The 27650-nt window shown below is 29.4% G+C and overlaps 1 protein-coding gene across 7 annotated transcripts; it reads right to left on the reverse strand.

Annotated features, from left to right (window-relative positions):
* LOC106684537 (uncharacterized) lies at positions 1 to 23829 on the reverse strand. 7 transcript variants are annotated; one of them, XM_014426669.2, is made up of 16 exons: positions 23521 to 23829; positions 17246 to 17344; positions 16401 to 16616; positions 14529 to 14726; positions 14225 to 14362; positions 13418 to 13570; positions 12811 to 12980; positions 11046 to 12737; positions 10016 to 10185; positions 9679 to 9941; positions 7308 to 7433; positions 5440 to 5565; positions 4268 to 4354; positions 3401 to 3624; positions 1134 to 1284; positions 1 to 313 (listed from the first exon to the last, which is right to left on the reverse strand). In XM_014426669.2, the coding sequence occupies exons 1-16, from the start codon at positions 23758 to 23760 to the stop codon at positions 95 to 97; spliced, it is 4272 nt and encodes a 1423-aa protein (XP_014282155.1). In that variant the 5' UTR covers positions 23761 to 23829; the 3' UTR covers positions 1 to 94. The 7 variants fall into 7 exon arrangements, 5 of the variants coding, with proteins under 5 accessions (XP_014282155.1, XP_024215234.1, XP_024215232.1 ...); XM_024359466.2 differs by having other exon boundaries at positions 17246 to 17382; positions 23521 to 23660; XM_024359464.2 differs by lacking the exon at positions 5440 to 5565.
* Between the last annotated feature and the right edge of the window lie 3821 nt (positions 23830 to 27650).

Here is a 27650-nt window from a genome sequence, read left to right on the forward strand (position 1 = left end):
TGAGAGTAAAATTGTATATTTATATTTAAAATTTATACTTTTTATTGCCATTTTGTAGCTTCTGCCTACATGTTTACCTTGGGTCAGTCGCTACTTAAAATTGTAGGGACCTAAACTGAGCTAGATCTGGATGGGAAAACCAAGGAGAATCCTCTAGGAGGCGACAGAGGATAAAAGGTAAGGACGGGAAAGTGGGCAAGAACCAACTCGCTGAAGGATGCTTGTCTTTGAGTAAGCACAGCAGACCTGAAATGGTTTGTTTATAACTTGTTCTGGAAATTGTTGAGTCAAGGGGTTTTGAAGCCAACATATCCTGTAAAAATTAAAATATTAATATTATCCATAGATATTTGTTAGAAAATGTATTTTTTCTTCCACAATATTTGATAAACTATTTTAATCGTTAATTCAAAACTATCTAAATCTCACGCAGCATTTCTAGATAATTACCAACAAAACCGTTCTGTTTAGATTAAAGATTAAGTTTTGCAGAAAGGAGTATAATGGAGGCTGTAAGCTGGTAGAAAAACTGAAGCCAAAAAGGCTGGTCTTATATGCCTTCCAGGGGTGTGGTAGAGGAGTAAGGGAAGAGTACGAGCCAATAATTACTAGCTGCCTTAGATTACAATGGTGAACATTCCTATTAAGCTCAACGTAAACGTTCCTTATGTGGGCATATAAGAGTAGGGTCATGGAACTCCCCTGGATTAAATTAGTGCTCTATTTTATATAGGAGTGTGGCATGCCCTACTCTCCTTAAAAGGGAAAGTAAAGTCAAAAAGAAGGAATTTGACCACACCCTAGAAGCTCAGATTTACATTGAGATTGGTGGCAATGTTCACCAAAATAACTGATGACTAAAAGAAAAAATAATAAAAAAAAAATTGTTGAAAATATCATAAAATGTTCCTAGGAAGCATTAACATGTTAACAGAAGTTGTAGAAAAAAAATGTGTAAAATCTTATCCCTACTTACTATGTTTTGACAGATGATGACTACATTGCTACAGGAAAAAAATATATAAAAATGTCTTTTTATAATTATTTGTTTCATGGAAACCAATTTTTCTTGATTTATAAACGATCAACCTTCCAATTAGATTTTAAAGTCTTAAATATGAATTAAAACATACCCAGTTAGTGTTGATTTTGTGCTGCGATGCATATTTGTCAATGGATTTATGAAAATGGCCCAAAACTAGGGTCAGAGTGATGTTTTCCAATATTCCTCCACACACCAATAAGAATTTCCATCTTTTGTTTTTGTCCCAATGGAATACATGCCTGAAACATGTTTTTTTCCAAATATTTTTTATTCAACTAATCAATTAAATAAAGTAAAAGTAATTAATAATTTAAGTACTTGAACTTCTATATTCATTATTTCATTTGCTCATTTTAATCTATATTAAATTATATCTAATTGTCAAATAAAAATTTTCAAATACACCAACAAATTTGGAGGATACTGAGGAAAAATTATCAGTCATTCAAATTTGGGCTATCAGTGCCATCTATATACAACTATATAGATTTGAGTGTAGGTATACGTATGTAGATTAAATTAATACAATTTAAAGTTTTAACACCAATTACCATGTTTAGTTAAAATTTTTAAAAATAATATATTCACGTAAGTCATTTTGAAGGATGTTATAATGGATGTATGGATGTAAATCCAGAGTGAAAGAGGCACAACACAAAATTTGTGTCACTGGAAATTTAAATGGTTGGAACTCATAACATCCCGTAAGACATCTAGCCCTCTAGTTTCAAAATAAATTAAAAGACAATAGATATTTTACCAACATCTGTTAAAGAAAAACTCTCGAGGGTTTTTGAGTAAAATGTAGCATGTATCCAATGTTCCAACTTACAAAAGTTAATAGAATTCCAAGGAAACCTACTCTGATACTTCAAAACTCAAATTATGAGTGAAAATTATAGTAAGCTATGTCTTTACTAATAATAGTCATAATAGTAACTTATAATAATTAGTTGAATGATTTTTTTTTTGTTTTGTAAGGCATTGAGTTTTGAGTAAAAATCAGGAATTAAGTTAAGCATATATTGATTAACATTATAAACAGTAGTTAAGGCAAGATCTCAATGTAATTTGATTTTCCTTACTGGAAACTTGTAAATGGTTGCCAGACAAAAATCTTAATGTATAAACCGTGTATTTATTCTTAGGGGACATATGTCCTAGAATAAAATTATTTTTTCATTTCATTTCAAAATCAGGAATTTCAACAGCTTCAAACCTTCCTAGTTTAATTTTTACAAAATACACATGGATCCAAAGTACAAATCTTCGATATGAAAAGATTTGAATTGAATGGAATTTCATTATCTTTCAAATGATTAGCTACAATCTTAAAAAAGATGTAAATGAATTATTCGAAAAACTAATTTTTTCAGATAGAAGATTTTTTTTTTAAAGCTCTTAAGAGTCGGAATTTCAAACCCAGCCTTATCAATACCATAAGGGTAACCACATTTATTGATTTCAACTTAAAAGGCATTGTGGATTTTGAAACACACTGATCAATAAGTCAGTGAGTGAGATGTTACAGACATGCTCAACCCGCTATCATTACAAGGAAGTATAAAATGTTATGCTGATCGTTTCTCTTCTGAACCCTTCATTTAATTACAGGTTTTATATATATATATAAATGCATCTACCTTCTGTACCTAGATTTGAACCTATCAATATCTTAAATACCGATTTTTTGAAAAATCTAGTTTTAATCATTTACAAAATCTGTACTTAGCTTTGACTTTATCTATATTTTAAATTAAAAATAAAATCTTATTTTCAAATTTAATTTAAAATTGAAATTAAATGTGGAAATTTGGTTCAGAATTAGAGTTAAAAAAAAAACAGTATCATATATTAAATATAGATGGAAACTAATGTATATCTAGATTTGATATTTGATGTATATCTATATTTTAAATACTGTTTTTGTTTTATAACAGTTATAAAAAATTTTAATTGATGTAATTTGATGTTTAAATTAATATTTTTATCTTTTATATTTTATAGCTTTTAATAAGAAATAATATTTCTTATATAAATAAATTATGTTTTCTCCTATGTTCAAATATATCTAGTTCAACTTAATAATAAATTCAAAAAGTTAAATTGCAGTTTTATTTATGATTTAATATATTAATATAGAAGTAATAAAAAGCTTGTAGTCAGATACCATAGATATCAATTTAATATAATGTTACAATAGTAACCATAACAACAATATAAATAACATAAAAAAGAAATATTAACATGACAACATATATTATAGGTAGATGCACTTATACATTAAAAAAAAATTAAGGGTGACCACTTATTTTACCTCTCAGCATATATATGCATAAGAAACTTATTATTTACTTCATTATCTCAGTTGTTGTTGGCCTTTTTTCTGGCACAGCGCTTAACATCCAGGAGATTATGTCCAAAGCTTCATGATTGTCAAGTTTCAAAATTGGAGTTCCTTGGATTAAACTTCTTACAATGTCTGCGGCCGTTCTTCCAAAAGGATGTAAACCAGCTGTTAAAATATAATGACTTAGCATTCCAAGTACTTGTATATCTGATGAACATGTAGCCATTACCTTTAAAAACAGATGTAATATGAACAAAAGATAGATTTAATTTATTAATACTAAAAAAAAATTTACATTTTTTATTTGTAGATTTACTTTTCATCTAATATTTTTTTATGTATTTAGAACATGTAAACCATAGTAAAAGTAAATATTACATTATTTTAAAAAGTATACTAATATTAACTTTTTAATATTTTTGGTTTGTATTTTTTATGAATATTATAATACATTTAATCATAATATATACATATAATTTACACATAACATGTATTCCAGAATTTATATTCTTGGACAACAAATATTATTATATCATAAATTCTAGTTTGTTAACATTATTTATATCCATATAAATAATGTGAACTAAGTGGTTCCTTTTTATTTTAAGTAACAGTTTTAAAAAAGTGATGAAATAAAATTATATGAATACAACCACAGGGAAAAAAGTAGATTTTGTGATATAATAAAATTTATTCCATTATGAGAGAGTGTTCTATATAAAAAATATTAGGGGGTTTTTAGTTATAGAAAAAACAACAACATTTTTTTTGGAAAGTACATAGCACTGAAGATGTGTATTAGATATATATCTGGCATTAGGCCTTCTAAATCAAATAAATCGGTGGACCAAAAAGAAATAAAATAAACTAACCGTCCAATCAATACGATAATGCCAGTATGTTTCTCGAGACCACCACAATGCGGCTTTCACAGAAGTACATAGTTGCTGGTATGTTGTCTAGAAAAAAAATAACAAAAAAAAAATATATATATATATACATATACATGACTAAATTTTAATTTTAATCGTTATAATAGATCTATTAAAAATAATTATCTCTAGAACTACAAAAGGTTAGTTCAAAATATTGTTTTAAAAATCAATTTTATCTTCTGTAAAAAATACAAGTTCAAAATTTTCAGTAGAACATATTTTGCCCCTTATCTATTCTGAAAAATTCTTTTTTGTATGAAAAGCCTATAATATGTTTATATTTTTGAGAACCTGTTACTTATTAGCATGGATGGCTATTCCAGTAAACAGGCAAGTTTTTGTAAAAAATTACAAATTTTGTTTAATTCACCTTTTAAGGACTATATATCTAAATATATAAATTATTTTATATATAGACCACTAAACTCCAGCAGATACACCTGTTTAAATTTATTAACTTAGATGAGATTTTGACCACACATGGATGTCAATTGTAAACCTTTATCGATAAAAAACAATTTGAACTAAAAAATATAGCAAAAAATATTACTAATTATTTATGTACATACTTTATTTTTATTTGGCCAGCCATGCACGAATAATAGACCTTATACACTATTAAATAGGATTTTTCAGAAAATTATTCTGAGAGTAATATTTACAAATTAAGTATTTTTTTTTTTTTGTAAGAAGTCATAAAGAAAGGGTTGTGTTAACAATATTTATGATTCATTGAACTGTTAATTTTTTTTTTTGTTTGTTGATTTTTTTTAATATGTTAAAAATTTAAAAAAAAAATTAATTTTTATTCCTCCTCCCCCTTCCAATATTTTCCATCAGAAAAACTATTTCATTTGAACATAAAATATGTATAAAATTTATCATAATAATGTAAAATTCAAAATGTTCGCTTTTCTCAAAACAAACTTTAAGCCTTTGCATCCTTTTTCCAGCCATTTCCTCAATTGGAATTTAATATTGTTTCATAGCTGTATTCATTTACCAAGAAACAAAATGGTTTGATAAGATTTGCAATGTTTCAAACAATATTTCACTCTAAATTTGTTCTAGATTTTCACAATAAACAAAATTCATCATTCATCCGATACCTCATGCACTCCAATGTCAGCTACTCTGAGGTTTCCTGCTGCGTCAATCAGGAAATTATTTGGCTTCAATTTGCTATGAACAATAGGAGGCTCTTGTGGGTGGAGATAATGAAGTCCTCCTATCGTCTAAAAAAATAAATTGTAGTTTAAAAAGAAAAATAATATTTAATTTTTTGATGGAATTAAAAACTTATAGGTACTTACTTAGTAGATTTTTGAAAAAAATCAAATTTAGTCGCTTATGTCAATAATTTGATCATACCTGTAGTGTAGTTTATATAAATAAGTTATTCCTGTAGAAGATATCGCCGTTTTTCAATTTCAATTTTAATTATTGCTTGATTTATTTCTATGCTTCCTGTTTGAAGCAAATATTTCAAAAGTGATAGGACTGTCACTCCCCGGGGTCTTAGTGGGGCAGGTCCGGCAGGGAAGGATGGCCTTTTTTTGTGTTATGATCTCCTCTTGTGAGAGGGTTTCATGTCATTTTTTGATTTCAGGCATTTTCTAAATATTGCTCGATTGAACTATCTTAAAGTCTTCTATTCCCATTTGAAGCAAATATTTAAAAAGTGATATAGGACCGTCGCTCCCCGGGGGGTCTTAGTCGGGCGGGTTCGGTGGGGAAGAATACCCTTTTTTTTGTGTCATGGTCTCTTGCGAGAGGGTTTCAGACTGTTTTTCAATTTTAGGCATTTTTTAAATATTGCTCGATTAAACTATCTTAAAGTCTCCTCTTTCTTTATAAAAATAGAAGAATGGGATTTTCATTTCCTTCTCAAATTGAAATGAAAGACCAGTTTATGTAACAAGTCTCTACTTGGCAGTTTGGTACTGTTAATTCCTTTAAATACTGATTAAACATATCATGACTGTTTATTTAGCATGTTAAAAATAATATTTGGTAATGACATTTGATATTGCATTCTACATTAAGATTTTATTGTCTATATAAAAATGAGAATACTGAAAAAAATTAGAATGGTTTAAATTTATGATTCAAACAGAACAAGTTATTTGTTGGGATTTTATGATATATGTTGAAAATAATTTATGATCAAAACATTAAGACTGACTAATTCCAAATAAATATTTTCTATTTAAATAAAGTTAATTCAAGAAAATTAAATATTTTCTATTAAAATTAAGTATTGAATTGCTTTATTTTGTTTTATCACTCCTTTTTTGTATAAGTCATTCGTTAGAATAAGATTTTTTTTTTTAAATCGATATCATAAAAACTATAATATTAAGTGTATGCTGGGTTAATAACAATCAATATGCATCGGACAATTTTTAAAAATTTGCTATAACTAAATAACACCAAATTTGGAGAATTACCCATAATATAACCTTTCTAAATTTTTGTTTCTATATAAAATATAATTATTCAAAGGAGTAGCTCCTTAATCATAATTCTTGAAGACTGATGTTTTTATTTTTTTAAAGGAAATTAGTTAAAGGAAATTCCTAAACTTGGAGTGACATTGTTCCAATTCCAAGCAAAAATTTAATACTTATTTTTCACTATGTCACTAAAGGTTTCATATTTAATAAAAAAAAAATATGAAATGTGAAACATTTCATACTTATACAATTTAATATTGAGTGAATAATTTTTTTTTGTAAAAATTTAGTCTTTCTAAGAAAATTTGAATCCACAATAAATAGATCTTATGAGGGTTATTGAAAAGTTCATGAATATTTTGTTACAATTAAGGCAGTGGCTGAAAAAAGGGCATTTTTATAATTTATTTTTGTATAATATCATAAATAACAATTCATAAAATTAAAAATTGCTATAGACCTCCTACTATCCTGATCTTAGGAATTAACTGACAATGATAGAGTTACATTCTAACCAATACCTCATGTATCCCAAAGTCAGCTAGTCTAATATTTCCTAAAGCATCCAACAGCAGATTTGTTGGCTTCAGGTTACCATGGACGATTGGGGGCTCTTGTGTATGAAGATAGTGAAGTCCTGCCATTGTCTAACAAAATATTGAACAATTAGAGATTTTTTGAAGTTTCTGAAATTATCTATTTCAAAACTAAATATGGCTATAAGATATAATTATATTTCAAGTCCAGAAAAATTAATTACTTGTAATTATGAGAGATAGTTGACCGTGGATGATGAACGAGGAGAAGATGGTTGGGGGTGCGGTCAATTATTTGTATAATATTTTTTAATACAATAGAAAAATCTGATGTGATGTGCGTAGCAAATAATTTTCACTTACCATCTTATTTTGAGTTGAAATTAATCCTTTCATATATAGGTAAGCGAAATAAAAACTGATTATTTCCATAACAAAGATGGAAAGACTAAAACATTTATTTATAAATTCAATTTGTTTATGTGTTTTTTAATATTTTCCATTACTTTCTAAAACTGTGTGTGTTAGATATGCATTTTTCTAAAATCTCTGGCTTCCCAATGGTATATTATATATATATATATATATCACTATTCTTATACCCAGGAGTTTGTTTTCAATCTGGGAAAATATTTCTCTTTTAGCCAAAAACGAAATTCTTTATGTTTTATAACAAATAACAATAGAAGATGTTCAATTATTCCAAATAAACAAAATTAAAGATACTTTGGAGAAAGATTTTATGACAATTCTGTGCTTAAGTCTTATAAATTCAATGATGGTAAGACCTAGATGATATTAAAGAATATTGATTTAACATTATGTTCTAGCCGTTTTGAGAAAATGGTAATACAAATGTAAAATCTCATACTTTATACGTAAAGTAGCATATGTGGTCAGTCAATTTATATCAAATTTTTGGAAAAAATGCCTTAAATATATAATTTCAGTTTCGTATAGCTTTTTATTTTTGAGCTAGGTTGTTCACATACATACAAATCATTCTGTGAGCCTTGGTTATTTAAATTCTGGAGACTGTAAAATGTATATTTCTGTTGAAAACTTGGACTAAAAAAAATTTCACAATTTCAATACTTTCCCTAACTAAATTTTTCATAAATCAGTAAGTAAAAGTTAAAATAACTTATAATTATGAAAAACTAAAAATAATTGAAAATACTTATAAGTAGTAATGGGAGTATATGATCTGAAATAAATAAAAAAGGATACCCTTGGACAACAGTTAGAAAAAAGTGATATTACCATCCATCTCAGGGTTATGACTCTTCTGCAAGTCCTAACCATCAGATGGTGGAGAGGGTGAGTATTGGAATGAGAAAGACATTGTTCCCTAAACTAAATTGCCTATTTAGAAAATGTTTTCAATTTATAACAATCATTACTTGATGATTTAACCTTAGTATATAATTTTTGAATGGCATTATTGGATAATTGTTTCCAAAGCAGATAAAAATCAAAAAAACAAATTATTGTTTGTTATCAATATATTATAATTTATGAGGAGAAGATAGTTGAGGGTGCAGTCAGCAAAGAACACAAATAAGTATAAACTTATTTATATAATGTAAATAAGTTTGTATTTTTTACTTATTTGTGTTCTTCCCTAACCACATCCCCAACCATCTTCTCATACATAATCCAGGCTCAAGTATAAGCTCATCATATTATAATTGAAAAGAAATTGTCAACCCCTTCCTATGTTTTATGTTATAGAATTAAAGTAAAAATACATGAAATGTACACTGTAAAGACAATAAAGTCTCCACTCTTAAGATTTGGCTGTACTATCCCAAGACAGGATACACTTCAATACGATGCTTAGAGCGACCAGTATATAGTGTAGATTTAAACTCTTTCAACTCAGTTTTATAAAAAAAATATATGGACCGAGCAGTCTAAAATAACAGACACCCAATTTAAAAAAATTATTCAAGAGTTGTCCTGTTAATAGAATACTAAAATAAGTGTGCTCTCATGAATTTTGAATAACCTTATAGGATCAATGCTACATTGAGTATAAGCTGTAATAAATGTAAAGGAAATATAACTAAATTAAATTGAATTTTTTAAAAAAGATAATTATAAAAAATTAAAAAAAAATATATTTTTTAAATCTGCTTTATTTCCAAATTTCTCATGCTAACTAGACTCCCATTATTTTTATAATATGAAATCTATCATTTTATCATAATCGGCTTATTATGCTTATTAATTATTTCAGGAAAAAAAAACAAGATTCCCAATACTTTTTGTTGTTACATGGTCGTTTGACCTTTGTTTCTTTTATATTTAAAGAGATAATTCATTTTTTAAATATTGAAATAAAAATTCATACTTGCTGAACGAGTGATACTGCTTTTTCCCTAGTGAAGCAGCCTGTACTCTTAAGAAGGGCTAAATGCTCATTGATATTTCTTTGGCATAATGGTGTAGCAAGGAGTATAAATCGTTCGGTATCAACACAGTGAGTAAATGGAACCAAGAATTCAGAGTAAACATACAATAATCTTCTCATTAGACTGTGGATCTTCCAAGCCCTCATTCGTAATGCAATGGAACCATTTTGTGCTAGTCTCTTTACTACTAGTGGTTTACCAGCTGCAAAAGATAAACAACAACCATGCAGTTCAATAATGCTGAAAATGATTGAAAATTTGTTATTTACTTCTTACAGTTGAGGTCCAATGCAAGGGTAACCGACCCAAATGATCCTCCGTGTCCCATCAGGAAGTGCATTTGCAAATGTGGTGGCGGCATAATGATATTCTTAACCAGAATTGATCTTACACACCTCAATGTTGTGATATGCTTCGAATATCTTTTCTTGACAAATTCTGTTTGTCTGAAACCCAATTTGAAGTATAAAAATTAAAAGATTATAGACGAACCTCTATATGCTGAATTTCTATACTTTAAACCAAAAAAGTATTGGTACCTGTTAGTATTTTTCATTATTTCAGTAATCTTATAAATTATTTTTAAGTATAAACTTTACAGTGAAATCAGAGCCTGAATTTTATTTTTTAAAGACACTATATTATTAAAATAGTAATATAAAAATTAAAAAGCAATAATATCAAGCCAAAATATAATTGGGGCAGTTATTTACTTATAGTACATTTTTTACTTATATCAGTATATTAAATGAAAAGATTCAATCCTTTAATCCTACAGAAATCTCAGTTAATTACAAACAATAATAACATCTCACAATAATGTCTGATTTGTTTCCCTCTTTTAGTAGTGGAGTCAAAATAGAAGAAACCAAGTAACATTTTTGTGTGATCCAGATACAGTAATGAAATTGCATTCCTAAGTGGCCTATTTACTGTCAAATTGGAGAAAGATTTGGTATTAACTTTAGCACAATAAGGTACAGTGTGAACTTTGAAAACAAATATCAGATTAAATAATTACAATTTCAGAAAACTAAATTAGGAAAACTGAATCTGATGAGAGTACACTTTTAGAGTACAGTTTTCAACTCAAGTGTTGATTAACTAAAAATCGGCGAGGTATAGTAAAAAACTGTTCCTTTTTTTTTTACCCGAAAACATTTTCTTTTTTAATTCCCATACATTTTTTATCATTCCCACAGCAGTTTATTTCCAATAAATCGATTACAAAAAAAAGTTAATTTTAATGTACTTGAATTCATTCCATCCTCACAAGTTTATTAAATAGTATTTTAATCACGCTCACCTCCAGTTTTGTTGATATATTTCTTTTAACTTAGATATCTGAAGCTGAGCAAATCCAGGGGGTGGGAATGGAGTCTTTGAATGAAAATTTGAGGAAAAAGTTTCAGCTACCATCCAAATTTCCACAGGCTCTTCCAGATTTTTATCAATAATTAATGATTCAGTTTCTGAACATTTGGTGTAAGAAGCTTTTTCTTCAATTTTGGAATCAACAGCAATTTCTTCATTTTCTTTTTGGTTGCTCATGGTATCTTTTTCCGGACATATTTCATCATTGTTTTCAATTTGTGCATTTATAGACCCAATTTTTAATGCTGCCAATTGTCCATGAACAACTTCTGAATCATTTGTGATAAATTCTTCAATGATTTGGGGTTCATTATCTTTTACTGTTGACGGTAAAGATGTTTCCCTAATTAGCTCTTGTGGAACACAAATTTCAACCTCATCTAGTGTTTCGTCTTCATTAGACTGACATAAAAAATCTGTTGAATTTGTGTCATCATCATTTGTTGAATTACAATATTTCTTAATTTTTAAATGCATTTCTTCTTGGTTTTCACGGATAAATTGTTCAATTGAAATGACTGAATTATTGGTCCTCTCATCGATCCCTTGCTCAGCAGAAAAAGAGTTCTCTCTGTCTTGAGTTTTCATGAACTGTATTTCATTCAATCCTTCAGTAAAGTTTTGTAAGAAAGTTTTAAGATCTGGGATGATCTTATCTCCACTTTCTGGCCATTTGAGCCTTATAGTATTGCACAATTCTTTCCACTTCTGTGTAACTTCTGACCAGTGATACATTTCCATATTTGGAAGTGTGTACATTAGTTTAAGGTAGTCTTTAATGCCACTATCGACATCTTCATATCCATGAATAAAATCTTCTTGCCAAGAAGCTTCAAAAATATTAAGCACATTATCAAACAAACTATCTAGCTCAGATATCTTTATTTCTACCTCTTTGTTGGTACAAAGAGGAACTTGAAGGGGTATTATATCACTATTTTCAATTTCTTCATCATATTTCTCAATTTTATTTTCAATATGAATTCCGAACAGCTGACATCCTTCCCTGAACTCTTCTCTCCATTTTGGATATACGGTTAGGTCTTCAGGTTCCTCTTCTACTTCAAGTACAATTTCCTCAATTTGGTTTTGCCCTTGATTTACTTTATCCAATGGCCAATAAGTCTCTTCCTCTGTACTAACTTTAGGATCTTCAGCATTGATTGTTCTTTCTTCTTTTTTTTTATTACTAATTACAGCAACAATGATGTTTTCTTCTTTATTTGACTGCTTTTTGTTTTCTTCTGATTTAATTATTGATAATTTATCTGATTCAGAGCTGCTTTTCTTAAAAAAGCTTACATTATGTTGCAAATTATTTTTTTTATCGAGTAGCTTTTCTTTTTTTTTCTTTGTTTGTTTCTGCTCTTGTTGAATAATATTCCCCCTTTGCAACTGTCCAATCAATTGTTTGAAGTGTAATGAACATTTTCGGACCATTTGAGAATGAGCTTCATTAGGATAAAAATTATATTCAGACTGAACAACCTGGATCTGAATGTATTGTCTATAATAATGGCTTAAGGGTTTGAAATTTTTTTGTAGCCACAACTTGGTCATTGGGTGCTTGCATGTTAGGAAAAGAGGCAGAAATGTGGCGTGCAATGAAGGAGAATTTCCAAGCCTGTAGAAAGACAAGAAAAATTATTGGGTATAATAGCTCTGAGGAAGATAACAATGAAGACTAAACAATATACCTTTTTTGCAAACGTAAACAAACACATGGTATTCCAGCTTCATTAAAAGCTGCAGCGACATTGTCCCATGTGATGTGGGGTGTGCAACACTCACAGTATCGTACTATCTCAGCTAAAATCTTTAATAAGGCAACAATATAATCGTTGTCTTTAATGTGTTTCTCAATGGCCTGGAAAACTTTTTATATACAGTAATTTGGTTATTATTTCCTTCAACTATAACATACAAATACATTTTACTATTTTTAATATAAGTTATGGATTAGATTTTCATGGGTTATTCAAGTATTTATAATATCATTACTTACCCTATAAATATTTTTTTCAATTTACCCAAGTTAATTTTTGAATTAGTGCAATTAAACTTTTTTTTTTTATTTCACATATTTGTAGATAAATGAATGTATTTGTCCAAATAATTTGGGTAGTCTGTATTTTAAAAATATCAAAGTTAATAATATTTTATCTTTTTATGATGTAATGATTTCATCTATATTGAATACACGCATAAACAATTCTTTTTTTTTTTTCAACTTTTATTAAAATAGTACTACAGGGACAAACAAATAACACTTTTTCACACTATTATCAGTTTTTAAATACTTACATTTCTCAAAGTTTTGAAGACATTGAGATGAAGTAAAACAGTAATCCCTTCAACGACAAATCGTAAAAAAAAAGTGATGATGTGAATTATCACTGAAAAAATTGTCTTACTGAAGTTTTCTTCAGGCGGATTAAGTAGCAATTCCAATCTTCTCTACCCAAATGTAGATCATGAAAAGTTAAATTAAAAAAAAAAATAGGAAAATCAATTAAATGAAGAACTGGAATTCATTTTTATTAGTTTTACTACAAATAGTAATATTTATTTCAAAGTAATAATTTCATTGTTTGACATCTTGACTAAAAGTTAAATATACTTTTCAAAAGTTAATTAAAATTTTGTATATCTGCTGACAGATGCTTCTTAGGTCAAGGAAGAAAATCATGCTTTTTTTTTTTAAACCTTTTTTTATTTTTAAAAATGATGAGCTAGAAATTTTGAGGTTTGAAAGAATATTTTCATGATGCATTGACACGAGAAAGATCTGTTGAAGAAATATTACTTAGAGCTTATGAGTTCTTATACTAACATCATTTAATAATAAAGGATGTAAACAATGTTACATATTTGAATGGTATCAGATATCGGAAGTACTGGTTTTATACACCAATAACTCTGGGGAATTTTTTTAGGAAGCCACTTGGTTGTAGAGTGGTAATTGTAATAAAAACAATTGATTTATCTAATAAAAATAAAATGTCTCAATTAAAGAAATGGAGTATTGCATACTTCTTGGAGTATTGCAGTACTATTTTATATTTATCCTGTTGAAATTTATATTTTCATAAATTTTAATCTGCTGATTACCTTCAGATAACATTTCACTGACATTTTGGAATTATCTGTTCTCATATAAGATATCATTTCCTCGATAGCGAACTCCAATGTAACTATTCGTTTCTGAATCATGTATGCTATTGCATAACAACATGCTGTGCAGCCTTTCTGAAAATAGCATCATTTTGAAAACCAAAATCTTTCTTTAAAATAAACTATAATAAGCCTTTAGTATTCTATTTTTTTGTTTTGTTTTTTAGTATTGCTATAAACTTTACCAACTATATACATGTACGTGCATAAAAGAATTAGTAATTATTTTTACAAGCGTAACCTGGTCTTCCAATGAAAGATCTGCAGAATGTGCTAACAGGGTCTCTATTATGTTGACTTGGTGTCTTGAGCAGGCCATCATGATCGGCGTGACTCCTTTATTAGTTGCAAGGTTGGGATTGGCTCCATCCATTGTTATCAAATCCACTACAACTGGCCAATTTCTTTTTACTGCACAATGTAGTATTGTATTTCCTGTCTAGACAGTGTTTTTAAAAAGAATATGGCCAAAATAAGAAAACATTAAATTTTTTTTTATTGTTTAAACTTATCTATTCATTATTAATAAAGTATAATAGTACCACCGAATATTATTCAAATACAAATTCAAATTAATATAATTATTACATTAAAGTATTAAAAAAGAAATACAAATTTTTGAACGATGGAAAGCTACAATTAGTTTCAGAAAATCTAAAACATTTGATTGTTTTAAAATTAGGATCATCAAGAAAAATATTAATTTTTTAATCTTTGGAATGCTGGTCCATGGAAATTTTTTTTTTTTATGATCCCCTGCCTAGTCATTTCTGCCATATGGAGGAATTATCGACAGGTAACCGACCTATTACAACCATGATGGGGGTCAAATTTTCATTTCATAGGACTGCCAAATCGACCTCCCAGAGGCTGAATTCGAACCAGCGCCGAAGCAGTAACGAGGCAGCCAGGCCTTAACTCCCTCGATCTATCCATGGAAGAAACCCCAATCAGTTGCTTACCTAGACCATTTGAGGTCAAAATTTTTGGGATCAAGTGTAGAATTAGTTTTAAGCTCCACTTCCACTCTAGAAATAAAAATAAAATCCAGAAATTTTTAACTTAAAAATGGTAACGTTTTTGTTTGATTTAAAAAAGTTTTTTTTTTTTTCAATAATGTTATCATTGAAATAAACCAAAAAGGAAGGCCCATCTTGGTCCTCCTTGAGTTATGCCCAGGGCAGAGAGTCACCTCCGTTTCTCCTTAGGTACGTCAATGATCCAAACTATACAAAAGTTCAAATATTCTGAGATTCCAAATGTTAGCTCAAAAATGTAAAATCCAAGCAATATATTCCTAGATTTATTAAGACAAAGCAATGCAAATTTACTTTGAAGTTTATAAAATAAAGTAGATAGATGAGAACTATATGATACGGCCATCATTTAGTCATATTCATAAATCTTTGTGATTTATGAAAAATTAAATAAATAATAATGCCATGAAACTGACAATTAATATTTAGTTAAATTATTCATAAGAGCTTAATTATTCCCATCTTGACCACAATTTCTACTTTTTGCCCAGTAATTGCCATGATCTGCAGGAGTTCAAGGAGAAACCCCTCCCTCACAGAGCTGTTAGAAAATCATAGGCAGAGACCAGATTTCCACATTATTGCACACTTTGTTTTTTTGTTTAACATCTTTTAAACCTATTATTTATCTGGTTCATGATTTATAGATAATATAAAATTAAAATTTAATATTTTAACAGCATGTTTTGCTGTTTTTGGACTAAATTTCATATTTTGCTGTTTTTAGTCTTAAGTATGTAATTTTGTCTTTAATAGCATATTTAAATTGAGTGCGTGAAGCAAATTTCCCATTTTATACAAACATAAGTTATATAGGTACATTGATAACCTTTCCATGTAGAAACCAGAGATTAGTATTACAAATTAAACAATAAAGTTCATTTTTCCAGGATTAACAAGTTTTTCATAATAATGATAAAATTTTTGCATATTTTGTGTTTTTCACTGCACAAAAATCCAGTCTCTAGTTATGTGTAGTAATTTTTTATATAATTGTACTATAATAAAAATAATGCAAACTTATATATGTATGAATTTAAAGACTGATAAGAAGCTAACTAGTTTGTACACTGTACCTTATTAGAATGGTTTATGTTAAACCCTGAATCTTTAATTATGTTCCATATGTCAAGGAAGAGATCTTGGGTCCAGCTCTTTGTACTAGCAGCCGTCATCAGGGCAGTGTTCCCTTCATTATCAGCCATATTTAAATTGGCTCCTCTTTTAATAAGTAGCTTAGCCATTTCCCGGTGTTTGAGTCGAACAGCCCACATAAGCGGAGTGACTCCATCCTGGGACAATTAATAAAAATAATACAATTATAAATTTTATGAGTGACCTTATCATTTTAAATTTACCTCATAGTAAGTAATCTAATTCAATGAAGATCATAATTTACTTCATGATAATCATAAATTTAAAAAATGCAATTGTTGTATATATGGGTGTTTCACAAGTAATAATGTTCCACATACTGATTTTACAATATATATTTATATATTTCAAGTATCAACAAATAAATGATATTAGAATGGCTTGCGTTAGCCTGTTTTTACAATAAAATAACATCGGATTTCTAACAAAACTATTATTTTTTTTTAATACATCCTCGATCATTGATAAGGCTTATATTACACTAGAGTATATATTTTTAAATTATATGTGATAACAGATCCAAAAGTGTAGATAGTTGAAATTCCATAAACTTCAAAATCAACATTTGTGGGAATAAATAGACCTACCTAATTTGTGTGGGATTATAACATAATTGTACTCAATATATATGTAAATTTTTTTTACTAAAGTTCCTTGCTCTTAAATTATATATTGATACTTACATGTATCAAAATAGATGTGTAGTTTGAAAAAAATATTATTTAACTTAATAATACTGGTAATCCATTAATATTAAGTAACTTACCTCCTTACAACTGTCAATTGAAAAGCCATCTTTCAAAAGTTTTTTAACAACATCAAACTTGTTAAGTACTACAGCACCCAAAAGTGTCTGGGAGTCATCCTGTCAAACCATAATACATTTATTCCACCCAGTCAAACCTACATAAAATAATCCTGTATTAACACTAACTTTTTTTTAGTAATCAAATGTTACAAATGTAAATTTACAGATATATAAGAAGAGAGTCAGGGTTGCGGTCAAAAGAGAAACAAAAATAGTTTACAACTATTTATTTTCCGACGTTTGCAGGGCTTCATCAGGGCTAAAAAGATACAAAATGATACAATGATAAGAATAAAAATACAAAGATAAGATACAATGATAAGCATAAAAACAAGTAACAATGGCAAGAGTAAAATTTCTTTATAAAAATACGTAAAATATAAAGCTAAAAAAGTACAGGAGAGGCACATAAAACAAAAACAATACGGGGAAGGGGAAAAAAAAAAATTATAGAGATAAAATAAACGTCATGAAAGAATAATAAAAATAAAATAAATAATAATGATCTTTGTATTTTTCTTTATCTTTGTATATTTATTCTTATCATTGTATCATTTTGTATCTTTTTAGCCCTGATGAAGCCCTGCAAAGTGGGGTGAAACGTCGGAAAATAAATAGTTGTAAACTATTTTTGTTTCTCTTTTGACCGCAACCCTGACCATCTTGTTATATATCAATTTTTACGGTCAACTATATATACATATACATATAAATTTACAGAATTTACATATCATGTTGTAAATTATTTTGATTGAAGGGAAAAAATCATAGATAGGAGCTGAAAGGAAGAGGGGTGAAATCTCATTGAGTCTTAGCCTCTAAACCAATTGCTTAAGATGAGTCGCTAAATGTTTATTGGTTCCTTAATTGGGCTGATAAAAATAAATAAATTGAAATAAAATAATTGTGCATAACAAAAATCCATATTCTACAAATAATATTAATATGCATGAATACTATGGTGTGTGTTTGCTATTTTGTCTATTCTATCATCCCTTCATGCGACTTTATCCCCCCCTCTCTCTCTCTCTCTCTGCGAATTCTACTCTTAGAATGTGATTTTCTACTCACCTATATTGATTTGATCTTTTACGATTTTATCTGCTGGAACGATTCTCCTGTCTCTTTGCATGCGATTCACTCAACTCAATTTCACACTTGGTGGTGCTAAGAATGTCCATTTACTCACTCTTACTCCCTCTCTTCAATTCAAACCCCCAATTAGCTAGACCTTTTGGGTAACTTATACACAAACGCATAAGCCGTCATAAAAAAAACACCTTTAATTACTTTCCAATAATTCAAATCATGAACAGGCACCTATCTTCAAGGTGATTATGTTGCTGGTATCTTATTTAAAGATGAAAATTTTCAGTTCAAATAAGTACAACCACAAGCAAGGTTGTGGGTTTAATTCCCACTTGAGTCAGTCAATATTTATTTCATGACAGTCCCGAGAAATGAATATTTACATTTCCAATCTGGGGCTGTATAGGTCCTCACTGGAAGGCTCGAGCAAAAAAAAAAATAACAAAAATAAATACAAGCAAAGCATTAAAACTACATAACATTAAATTGAAGCCACAGAAATATCTAACACAATCTTATTTATTGCTTTAATTTTAAATGTAAAATTCTTTCTATGAAAATATGGAATTTTCTGTTGAGCATTGAATGTTCAAAATGGATGGCTACCATTGGTTGGACTGATAATGGTCTTGCGGTAGCTGCATAATAACTGTGCCGCGCTGTGTTCAACAAGAGAACATTTTATAAAACTCTTCTCTAATAAATTTTTTCAACAGAATTTCTTATGCATATCCAACAATACTATATGGTATAAACAATAAATATAATATAATTTGTTTTGTTAGATTTTACTTCGCTCTCAACATACTGGTCATCATATCTAGAACTGCCTTCACTTAAGTTATAATAGCAGTATGAAAGAAAGTATGTTTAAAATTAAAACTAATTTATTCCGGGCTATAAGAGAATGGTATAATAGACAACTTAAAAGAATATTAGACACGTGGGTCAACATGGGTCAATGCACCCTAGAAGACAGAAAATAATTATTTTATATAATTTTAATTGTTTTATATATTATCGTATTACGACTTGGCTCTGCATTTATTTATTGGTTATTATATATCAATAAATTTATTTTTTCGCGTAGAATAAGAACATTGTTGATTGTACTAAATGAATTTAAATGTATAAAAAAAATCACATTTTTTTTTTGTAAAGGTCCGGTGTGTATCATTCCATGCATATGGGTGGCTTGAAACGCTCCTGAGTTTATTGTAGATTGATAGAGTCAAGTTGAAGTGGTTGCAATTTTTGTATTTTTGGAAAAAAAAATCGATTGCCCCTAAGTCCATAACCTCTCCCCCTTTTTTCGTAAGTATTTACCCTATTTTCGAGTATTTTTCACCTTAGCGGGTAATTGTCGAGTATTCGGGTACTTCTGGTAAAATGGACTTACGTTATACATAGATGTGCTAGTAATGCATTGTCACACTAGTCTTTAAACGAGTTTTTCTGATGAATCACTAATTGACTTTTTCTATTACTAACAAGTTATTAGTTTTCCTTAGGTATTAAATTTTGAAAATAGAAAGAATTTTTTTTGGGAGGGGTCCGGGATTGATTTATTTTTGAGGTATGGGACTGATTATTTTTGAGTGTATAGGCGAATATATAGGAATAATGTTTTCTCGCCTATAGTCATTACATTTGGTAAGGTTGTACGTTGTGACAGTTCACTATCAAGGCATACACATATGACAGCTAATGTTGGTTTGTAGAATTGAACGGACGTTACTTGTAGTATTAACGATCACGCCGTACCAAGTGCTACATTACTGTAAAACTATCGTGACAGTGAATGCTCTGATCATTGTAACTATCAAATAGCTACACCATGGTAATCGCTAACACTACTGCCGCAATAACAGAAACTACGATAATTCACTGTTAAGGCGTATACATGTGACAGTTGCTTCACAGACATTATTTCAACTATCAACTATCACACCAGAGCTAGTGCGACAGTTCAATCATGCCTGTAACGATCATACAGCTATAGTTATAACGATTCTCCAAGAGCAGGCTAAGTGGCGGGTATATGTCAGATAAAATGAGTATTTTCAAGGTGCTGAGCGGATCTCCTGTAAATTTTAATATTTTATAGTCGAGTATTGTTCTAGGGCGACGATATTATCTTTTCTATAAATCTTGCTAGATCCCTAAAAAAGTTACAAAATGGTGGACGTTCTCAGATTATATTTTTTAAAAAGACATATTAAAAGTTCAAATTGGTAACTGTCGTTGAAGATCGTTAAAGTCTTCTTAAGACTGCCGCAGCCAGGCATCGAGTTAGCATTAATTAGGCCACGGAGACTAAATATGATACAAGCGAGCTTCTAAATTTTATGATTTAAGAATTTGTAGGCTTAAAATGGATTAATTCTGCATTATCTTTACGTTTCGGGCAAATCGAGTGGGCCTGGATGATTCTACTCTACGTGAAGGGTATCAGGATATGGAAATCCCATGCTGTTTTCAATCCAGGAAAAGGACACTCAACTTATTAGTATAAGAGGCCAAGAGGAGAAAAAAGGCAGTTATCGCACCCCAATTTTTTATTACTTTAGTGAAAACTATGTATAATTAATAGTCAAAATTGATGAGTCTACCAAGTATAGGTAGGGAGAATAAAAAATGGCGGCTGTTTCAAAGCGATAAAAAAAACTAATTTTTCATTCGGAGCTCTATATTTTAAAAAGTAGCAACAACACAAGAAAACCTAAGAGAACGTCATTTAAAGAAGAGTAAATTTGCTAAAATATGAGCACTAATAGAGTTATTTAAGTTAAATAGTTTTCGAGATATAGCTTTTTAAAAAGCAACATTTCATAAAAATGTTGTATGGGACGTACTAAAAGATCAGTAGTTAGTGAATTAATTTTGAAAATTGTATATCTCAAAAACCATTTGACGTACAGATGTCTATTAGCACTCAAATCTAAGCTAGTTTAATGAGCTATAAAGTAGTTTATGATGTTTATCTTCGTAGGAGTAATAGTTTACATGAAATATGCTAAAATAAATTGATTTATAGTTGTTCGGACAAATTTTCATTTCCCAAATTTATATTCATATGTGAATATCATAAAAACTACTATCCCTATGATGATAAGTGTCATAGTATAATAGTAAGTTAAATTTCCTTTATTTTGAGTGTTGGCAGACATATGTGCGTCTCATGGATCTAGAGATATATTTTTTCAAAAATCCAACATTTTATACGAACAACTAGAAATTAACATTTTGTGAGTTTATTTTGTCAAGTATCATAAAAACTACTACCCCTACAAAGATAAACATAATTAACTATTTGGTAGCAAATTTAACTAGCTTTAATTTGAGCGCTGGCAGACATCAGTACGTCCAATGGTTTCTGAAATAAGGTTTTTCATAAATCAAACTTATTGTCCAAACAACTATAAAACAATTTATTTTAGCAAATATCATGAAAACGACTATTCCTACGAAGGTAAAGATCATAAACTTCTTTATAGTCCATTAAATTAGCTTTAATTTGAGTGCTAACAGACATCTGTACGTCACATAGTTCCTGAGATATAGATTTCTCAAAATAAATTAACTAGCTACCAATCTTTCAGTAGATTTCTAAGAAATTTTGCTTTTTAAAATGCTATATCTCGAGAACTATTGGACGTAAATAGCTCTTTTAGAGCTAATATTTCAGCAAATTTACTCTTATTTAAATAATGTTCTCTTAGATTTTCTAGTGTTGTTGGTAGTTTTTAAGATATTGAGCTCCGAATGAAAAATCAATGTTTTTTTAAGGTTTTGAAACAGCCGCCATTTTGTAATCCCCCTACCTATACTTGGCAGACTCATCAATTTTGACTAGTAATTATACATAGTTTTTTATTGAAATAACCAAAATTGGGGTGAGATAACTGCCTTTTTTTCTTTCCCGGCTCTTGTACTATATATTACAGGAGACTGAGGCAAAACTCAGCCTTTGTAACCAACATATGTCAATAATTAAAAAACTTAGTTTCTATCACACTTAAAACGAAAACGGTTTAAATCTTCTCTCAAAAAGGGATCTTTGCCTTTTACTTAAGATAATTTATTGTTAATTTTGGTATAACATCCTTCAGTTGTCAAACAAGTTTCAAAAAAATTGTGGCCAGGCCTTTTTATTTATTTATTCTTTGTTTCCAGCATAATATGAAATTTTCCTAGACCGAGTTCAAACCGTTGGTTGTTGAAAGTATTGTTGTAAATACCATAATATAATATATCAGTAGTAGATTAAACATGTTTTTGGACCACAACAAATATCTTTCCGTGTTATGTGTGGTTAAATTTTTTTCATAGATGTATGTTTTATGCATCGAGCTCCTGTACTAATTGTCTGTCCGGTTTTCCGGTAGATTAACATAAAAATCTTTGATTAACGACTTTTTAAAGTATTATATGAATATTAAAGAACTGATGTATTATTTGACAGTGTATACAACAATACTTTCTCTCAACAATTAACGATTCGAATCCAGTATAGGAAAATAACTTTCATATTATGTCGGAAACCAAGAATAAATTAATAAACACCATCAGTTTGAAACTTGTATGGTAACTGTTAAACCATAATAAACAACACTTGATCTCAAATAAAAGGCAAAGAATCCTTTTGAGAGAAGATGAAGAACCATTTTGGATCCATTGTTGAAGAAAATAAACGAAAGGACGATAAGTAACACTTCATAGTAGGTTTTTACACAAATTGCACTCCCCCTACCCTCCTCTCCTCCCTCCCCCCAAATAACGGATCGATTCTTGGATGTATCGAACAGATTGTAGTTTAAAGAATATATATAATAAAAATTTAATAAGTCCAACAATTGCGATCAAATAAATCCATCTTTAAATCGAATAAATCCCATAAACAAATAAGTTATAGATTCTTTAACGCAGTCACCACAATCAACAATGTTGTTTAACAAGAAACCAGCTAATTGTCCGACTAAAATTCATCGAATAATCAATTAGGATTGATAACATTACCACAAGTTATCAGTTAGTTAGAAGTTATGCTTCAATTTCGGATTTACTTCGTACTTTTTCAAACTAGACGTGAAAGCTATAATTTAAACCTGTGTGAGATTGTTTAACCGAACAAGTAACATTACCGGCTCTGGTACTCCTAAGATACCCGCTATTTCTTGTATCTCTTCTCCCTTGAAGACAACGGTAATCGGCTGGAATTTTTTCTCTTCTCGTCCCCTAGCGTTTGTGTACCCGGCCTCGGCAGTTCCTCTTTTCCGGCCTTTCTTCTTATTCGCGTTCTTGCTCCGGGTCATCACTCCCTTAAATAGTCCAAGAATAAGAATTTTCAATACATCTATATTAGGACTTAAAAATACTGGCATCAAGAATAACCGTATCGGAGAAAAAAAAATTATGATTTGGAACCACCTGAACCGAAATTGGCAGATTCGAAATCATATGGACATTTTCTACTTTGAAAAGTAAATGTACTTGTTTACGTTGTTAATCAAATAAAATAAAAAAATCCACCAATGAAGATCAGAAAGTTTATATCATATATCTTCATCTGTTTTTTAGTCATCAGATAAATGATAACGGGCTCAACAATTAGACATTAGCATAACATAAAAAAAACAAATCAAATGTTCTGATTTTCCTTCGTATTTTTCACTTTCAAGGACTTTTATTTTATAGTTGTATATATACGCGTGTATGTGTGATGAATTTTTCATTACTACTATAACACTTGGTTTGGCCTGAAGGATCATTATTTTGACAGTATTAGAATCCAGTTACGTATTTTAGCTTCCTACAGGAGTAGGAGATGTACCAAGGTCTTATAAATATGGCGCTTTGTATTTCAGGAGAGTATTCACCAGTTTGGTTTCCTTGGACTTAAGTAGCATCCCTGCGGTTATCCCAGTGCCGTTGTCATGGAGGAAAAGGGTGAACTAAGTCCCTGAGGACCGAAAGCGGGGCCCGAAAAGGGTGACTTAAAAGTCTAGAATAAATAGTATCTCCTAATTTTATCATACTCTGACCGTCTAGCCTGATTTATAAACATATATTAGTTTATAAATAATAATATCACATCAAAAATAAAATTTCACTACCCATTTAGTTCCCCTGAACAAGCGTCCTCTTTCCTTCTCCCCTCCTGGTTTGAGCCATGCTCTTGGTAACAAACCAAACATTAAGCACTTTCATTAGCCTTAAACTGAACACATAGTGAAAGTGATTATTATTATATGCTAAATGAATGGAAAACTCTTTCTTCACCAGAACCCATTTGAGTATTTTGTGAGTTATTCCTTACATGTCTTGAAATCCCATAGTAGTTTTATGCTTTTAACAAGGACATAGAAGATGTATCAAGGTCTTATAAATATGGCACTTTGTATTTCAAGAGAGTATTCATCATATGTCTTTTGGATTAATTTTAACCAAATCTTCAGGCTTAATTTCTTAATTAATTTGCTTCGGATTCATATAAGGTATGCACAGATGACTTACAGAATCTTCCACTATCTTCATCTCCTTGAGATGGTATTTTAATGTACAATGGCCTGTGAGGAGACCTGTTATTGTTCTCAACTCATTCCTAATCAGTTTAGGTTAAATTTTGCCTTTTCCTTTAGCACATTTATGAAATGTTTAGTTTCATCGCAGGTTTTTTAACCCAGTATGTTTCCGTCTTTTCTGTTTCCCAGGAATCAATCTCCTTCCATATTAAGCTAATAGATATTCTTAGTATGGTTCAGGGCCTAATAATGCTGCTTCTGAGCCCTTTCTTGCTAGTTCGTTGCCTATCTTGTTTCCCTTCACTTTCTGTGTACACATTAGAGTTCACTTATTGCCCTCAGCAAGCTGTTTTAGGATGTTGAGATAAATTGAAAATGATATGGATAGTTATTTATTGGAAAATTGACTCTTTGGCCACACTTAATTCATTTGGATTTCATAATTTAAAGGTTTTTAGTCATGCTGAGGAACTCTGGCACTAAAAGCACCGTTGAAGCCAATTTAACAGGAATTCATTATTACTCAAGAGTAGCATGTTAATGAGAAAAATTAGGGAAATTATTTAGAAAAGACATTTAATAGTGCAGCACATCTGAAATATTTTAAAGAAGCATAAAATCAAAGGAAGAAAACACAAGTGAATTTAAAACAAAAAATTACAGACACTAACTAGAAATATATCCAACATTATATAAAGAAAAACCTCACATTAACGTCCCTAAACTTACTATTTAAACAAAAAAAGAGAATCCAGAGACAGAAATAATAGGAGGAACCCTTCCAAAAAAGCCAATTATTATTAAAAAGTAATTAGTAAATCAGAACATAAATAAATACTGAGGTCAGGAATATAAAGTTTTATTTCCTGATGAATCTAAGTTCAATGTATTTCATTCTGATCAGTATCCCTTTAATTAAAGGCTTGTTGAGAATTTAATAAAAAAACAAAAAAAAACTTCAATTGGCAGAACACAGTGGCATCAGCTGCTGGATCTGATAAATTCCAATTTATTGAAGGTATTATCGACAAGTACGTGTACATTGATATTCTTTGGCAAAATTTTAAGACAAGCACTGAAAAATTTAATATCAAAGACGGTTGTATTTTTAAGCAGTGTCTGCCTTTATAACCCACAATGCCACATTGTTGGTACATGTCCCAAAGTTTCAATAACACCACCAACAATATCTGACTTAAATGCGTTTGAGAATCTTTGGTCAAAGAAAATTAAAAAACATTTTTGCTATTAGGGAAAAGATTACCCTAGAGTATACCAAAAAAATACCAAAAAAGAGTGTATAATTTTTATATTAATGCAAAATTTTTAATTGTATCGTGTTTTTATAAAGTTTATAATATATGTTTTATGTTATTTTATGTAAAATATTGTTTATATGTTATAGTATCAAGGTTTTTCATCTCCCTATATTATTAGTTTATACTTTAAAAATAGTTTAAATTTGATGACTTAACATGTATCATCATCATTTTTGGGCTTATTAGTATAAGGGAAGTATAAAAATTGTTTAATAGAGCAGTCACTAAATACATTTTCTTTGCAATTCAACTTTTCATTTGATTTGTGAGGTATAAATTCTAATCATCCCGACATAAATTAAATGTTTGCTTGAAATTATCTAGAAATGAACTGGCTGGAGTCTAAGTGAAAAACATACTTCGAAGAGATATGTTTATCATGTTCATAAAAAAATAATAAATCTTATTTAAGTCAGATAAATGTAGACTAAACTAATAAAAGGAAGATTAAATATTTATGGTGTACCATTTTTAAAAGGACTACTTAGCAGATAATTAAATTAAACTATTTTTTCAGAACGGCTTTCATAAATTTGTTAGATACTAACAAAAATCAAGGAAATTAAATTATATATTAGAGATATTTTCAAGTACATCAAATATCACAATGTTGTTCAGTTAATATATGCTGACAATACTAAATAGTTCCAAAACAATGCAAATGTAAAGAAACGACCATCGTTTGACCGCACCCAGACCATCTTCCTGTTATATATTACACACGATCAATCAGCCATATTAAATTATTATCAGACATAGAAATTGTGTTTTGAAATCAAACATATAATCTAAGCATACTAACTGAAATTGATTAAAATGTTTTAATATGTGCACCAGTAAATAAATTATAACTAATATCTAAGAAATGAACATTAAATAGTGTTAAATCTGAAGAAGATGGTCAGGATTGCGGTCAAAAAAGAACAAAAATAGTTTACAACTATTTATTATCCAGCTTTTCACCTCACTTTGTAGGGCTTCATCAGGGCTGTTCAAGATGATAGCTTCACCAAGCTATCATCTTGAACAGCCCAACAAAGTGGGACGAAACATCACATAATATATAGTTGTAAACCATTTTTGTTCTTTTTGACCACAACCCTGACCATCTTCATATTTGAAATTGAAATATAATTGGTCAATTATATATATATATATGTATACATTTTTTTTTGGTGGGTCTTGAGGATCAGTCAATAATAACATTGTACTAATACATCTTTTAGCGACGTTTCGCAACTTTATTGTTTGCATAGTCATGCCCTACAATGAGAAAAACAGTTTTTTAGAACATACACTCTTCAAATAATTGTCACAAAGCTACAAGTACATAGTGCAATCTCTGACTAATAAATATTACAATCAACGTATGATTTAATACAAACATTACTTACAATTCTCAACTGCAGTGTGTTCTACATTATGATGCTA

This window comes from Halyomorpha halys, unplaced genomic scaffold (genome assembly GCF_000696795.3).
Source record: "Halyomorpha halys isolate HHAL.00 unplaced genomic scaffold, Hhal_1.1 Scaffold588.1, whole genome shotgun sequence".
Lineage (NCBI taxonomy): Eukaryota > Metazoa > Arthropoda > Insecta > Hemiptera > Pentatomidae > Halyomorpha > Halyomorpha halys.

Coding starts and splice junctions, on each gene's coding strand:
- LOC106684537 (XM_014426669.2), bottom strand. CDS start 23,760: ATGCCAGTATTTTTAAGTCCTAATATAGATGTATTGAAAATTCTTATT. Junction 4,355..5,439: donor CTGACATTGGAGTGCATGAG/GTATCGGATGAA, acceptor TTTTTTTTCTAG/ACAACATACCAGCAACTATG. Junction 3,625..4,267: donor ATTATCGTATTGATTGGACG/GTTAGTTTATTT, acceptor CTGTTTTTAAAG/GTAATGGCTACATGTTCATC.